The sequence below is a fragment of the Triticum aestivum genome, chromosome 1B, assembly GCF_018294505.1.
Source record: "Triticum aestivum cultivar Chinese Spring chromosome 1B, IWGSC CS RefSeq v2.1, whole genome shotgun sequence".
NCBI classification, from domain to species: domain Eukaryota; kingdom Viridiplantae; phylum Streptophyta; class Magnoliopsida; order Poales; family Poaceae; genus Triticum; species Triticum aestivum.
This window is the reverse complement of record NC_057795.1, coordinates 5,612,246-5,615,689: the sequence shown is the minus strand read 5'-3', so window position 1 is coordinate 5,615,689 and position 3,444 is coordinate 5,612,246. Positions and strand designations below refer to the sequence as shown.

Genomic DNA, 3,444 nt, shown 5'->3' with positions numbered 1-3,444 from the left:
GCATAAACCAGATTAGCACACCTTGCACTGAACTAAGTTTGTAATCTTGTGTGGCCTGTAAAGATACCCAAGACTTTACAGTAAAATGTGACTTGCAAAAGTAGATCATGACATGATTCATGAAATTCCCTTTACATGTCAAAGGCTTTACAGTACACATGCGAAGCTTTGATCAATAATCTGTTGGTCTGCCAAACTAAGTTTGCATTGTTGTGCAGATCATTCAGATAATCAGCAGGTTTTGCTTGCTAAATCTGCTCATGACAAGTGTTGGAACTGGGATTGCTAGGAATGATACCGAGCCTTTACATGGTATAATTTGCCTGCAGCTCCTGAGGGAAATTTATTTAGCAGGTAAAAACCAATAGATAAAGATATCCAGGGATTTCATAGATCCGCCAGAAAATTCACAATGCATTATCTATCATGAACAAAGCTACAAAACAGGTTTGAGGAAAGCAATCACATTCTTATTCCAGTCAAACAGTAGATGAATGCCGTATGCCTCGGGAGTAGAAATTTTGGGCTCAACTCAGCGCGGTCTCTAACTACTAGGAGAAAGACCTGTAACAAGTCCACAGCAAAATCCAGATGCGCAGATGGAAGGTGGTAACCATCTAAATAAAACTCAGACCACCGGAAGCTCCCCGGACTCACTAATGACCACCTTCTTCTTCGGACGGTCACCTCTGTCAGTCTCAGACGACTCTATCATCCTTACGATATCCATGCCTTCAAGAACCTGGCCAAAGACAACGTGTCTCCCGTCCAGCCACGGTGTCTGCAAGCAAGGTAGCAGAAACCTCAATCGGGGATTTATTTATATGAACTTCAAACTCGATGGAGCGGCAGCGGGAAAAGGGTACTAGCTATTTCTCGCATTGACTGACTGATACTGATAGCAGGAAGTACACAACTAATTACCTTGACCGTGCAGATGAAGAATTGGCTGCCGTTGGTGTTCGGTCCAGCATTAGCCATGCTGAGCACTCCAGGTCCAGTATGAACCACTAAGAACATTAAATAATATATAATCAGTTAGCATATAATCTGAAGCAAAGATTGCATGATACAGACTAGTTCATTGCAACACATACATTGGAAGTTCTCATCCTTAAAGGTGCGGCCGTATATGCTTTTCCCTCCAGTACCCTGAAATTGTCAGTTTCTAGTTATTTTCACATGCCATTGTTGGAAGCTGTATGTTTCATTTTAGGCAATCCGAAGTTTCAAAAGTACTTCAGCCAGCCATGCATAAGTAGATCAAAATGCAGATGAAACACAAAATCATGTACGCCTCAATATAGGAAAGGACGGCGCGGTGGCAATCACCTTGAATTCTTACCACGAGGCCACTGACCACAAAACAGGGTAGGATGCACTAGTGCAAGTGATTATTGACAGTCAAACATGGATAACATCCAGGGTGAAAATGCAGCACGGTAAGAAATTGAATGCAGGTACACGAGCAAAGCTAGTAGTACAAGGACCTAAACTACCTCCCTCTAATTCTCCCCCAGTCCATCTGGTCCGTAAAATAATGCTTAAACAGCACAGAGTACTCAAATAGCTAAGCCACAGTTCAGAAGGAAAAAGGAGAAGCAGCTAGCACAATTATCATGCAAAATAGAAATAAGCACATGAATCCGTTCAATCTTGTGAGCAAAGGTATTTGTATGGTAACAAGAGATAGTCTTTAGCTTTTCTTAATGCAATCTGCAATACGGCATAAGGATGCACATGCAACAAACAAGAATAGACGAAGGTAGGAAACACATACGTTGCCCTTGTCAAAGTCTCCTCCCTGAATCATGAAGTCCTTAATGACACGGTGGAAACTTGATCCCTTGTATCCGAACCCTTTCTCCCCTGATACAAAAAGGAGAAATTGGTCATATTCCTCACCAGAGCAATCGTTCACAGATGGGATAACAGAACAGGGCTCCAGCAGTCCCTCGTACCAGTGCAGAGAGCACGGAAGTTCTCAACGGTTTGGGGAACGTCATCCCCATACAGCCCGATGACAATCCTCCCAACGTTCTTCCCGACAGGGTTGCCAATGCTTATGTCAAAGTAGACCTTGTTTGTAACTTTGGACTGAAGCTCAGGTGCCTGCAATGCATGATGAAGGAACAGCTTCAAACACCATGAAATGTATGGCATCCATAATAAGGTAAAAGATATGCACCAATGCAACCACAAAACCGGCATATTGTGTAAACCATACAGTGGCACATTTGTTCCCTTAGACGGCCGGCGACTAACACTAACTGGAGATAATGAACTAAACACCAACACATGGCATACCAGTGTATGGTACTCTGCATCTAACACTGGCATACCCCGGCAGTTAAGTGATGACAAAACCTCAACTTGCAAATTTGTTCACACACACAAAAATAAATAAATTCAGTGAGTGTCCTGATTTTTCTCATGAAAATTACAGCTACCAAATAATATACAGAATGGTGTGAATGTTCACAAGTACACAACCGAAGGCAAACTACATGTCTATTAGGTTGCAATTCAGCTTCCTGACTGAACAGGGAGCGGTGCCAGATCCGCAGGCTTTACACAGGTAGCGGCCACAGTGCCCAGATAGAAACAGCAGCGCATTTGATTCTTCAGACAGCGAGCAACTAACACTAACTGAACCTAATGGGGAATAACATAAACGAATGGCATGCCCGTCGCACAGAACCTAAGAATGTTTAAATAACTGAACCTAAGAATGTTTATAAACGAATGGCATGCCCGTCGCAGTGACGGTAAACCTCAGCCTGCAATTTTCTTCACACAAAAAATTCAGTGAGTGACCTGATATTTCTCATGAATATCACAGCTACCAGCCAGCATGCGGAATCGCATGGAAGTTCGGCAAGACACATAAGATATGTCTACTACTGGATTGCAATTCGGCAAGATTCACATAGATTGCGGCCCCTGTGCCAAGGTAGATAGATAAAACAAATGGGGAATCTTTACATAGGGTTCGGCGCTGGCGGAGGCGACGAAGCGCGCGCGGCTCTGCCGGGAGGCGGAGAGGGCCGGGGACGCGACGCGGCCGCCGCGGAGGGAGAGCGCCGACGAGGGGGCCTTCGAGGCGAGGAGCGCCCTCTGCGCCGCCGACCCCGCCGCCGCCGGGCGGGCGATGGCCTGCAAGAAAGAACACCACAAGATTCAGGCTGAGGAGGGAGACCAGGCGGGTCCGAGAAGAAGTGGGGATGAGGGGAGGGGAGGGAGCTCACGAGCGTGGCGAAGGAGGAGGTCGCGGCCGCCATTGGAGGGCGAGGAGGAGGTTTTGGGATGGGATTTGTTGGAGGCGACGGACGGAAGACTCTGTGCAGATAACCAAAAGGATGAGCTTTTTATTCTGCTTCCTCACTCCCCTGATGCCGGTGGAGCTGTTGATTTGAGCCCTTCTCGTTCATCCTATTTGCGCAC

General features: G+C 46.0%; 1 protein-coding gene across 1 annotated transcript; it reads right to left on the bottom strand.

Annotated features, from left to right (window-relative positions):
* Positions 1-369: 369 nt before the first annotated feature.
* LOC123102956 (photosynthetic NDH subunit of lumenal location 5, chloroplastic) lies at positions 370-3,444 on the bottom strand. Its single transcript, XM_044524440.1, has 7 exons — positions 3,249-3,444; positions 2,986-3,156; positions 1,962-2,112; positions 1,781-1,869; positions 1,098-1,152; positions 925-1,010; positions 370-781 (listed from the first exon to the last, which is right to left on the bottom strand). Exons 1-7 carry the CDS (start codon positions 3,279-3,281, stop codon positions 629-631), a joined length of 738 nt encoding a protein of 245 aa, XP_044380375.1. The 5' UTR covers positions 3,282-3,444; the 3' UTR covers positions 370-628.

Coding starts and splice junctions, on each gene's coding strand:
- LOC123102956 (XM_044524440.1), bottom strand. CDS start 3,281: ATGGCGGCCGCGACCTCCTCCTTCGCCACGCTC. Junction 2,113..2,985: donor CCGCCAGCGCCGAACCCTAT/GTAAAGATTCCC, acceptor CATGCATTGCAG/GCACCTGAGCTTCAGTCCAA. Junction 1,153..1,780: donor GAGACTTTGACAAGGGCAAC/GTATGTGTTTCC, acceptor TGACAATTTCAG/GGTACTGGAGGGAAAAGCAT.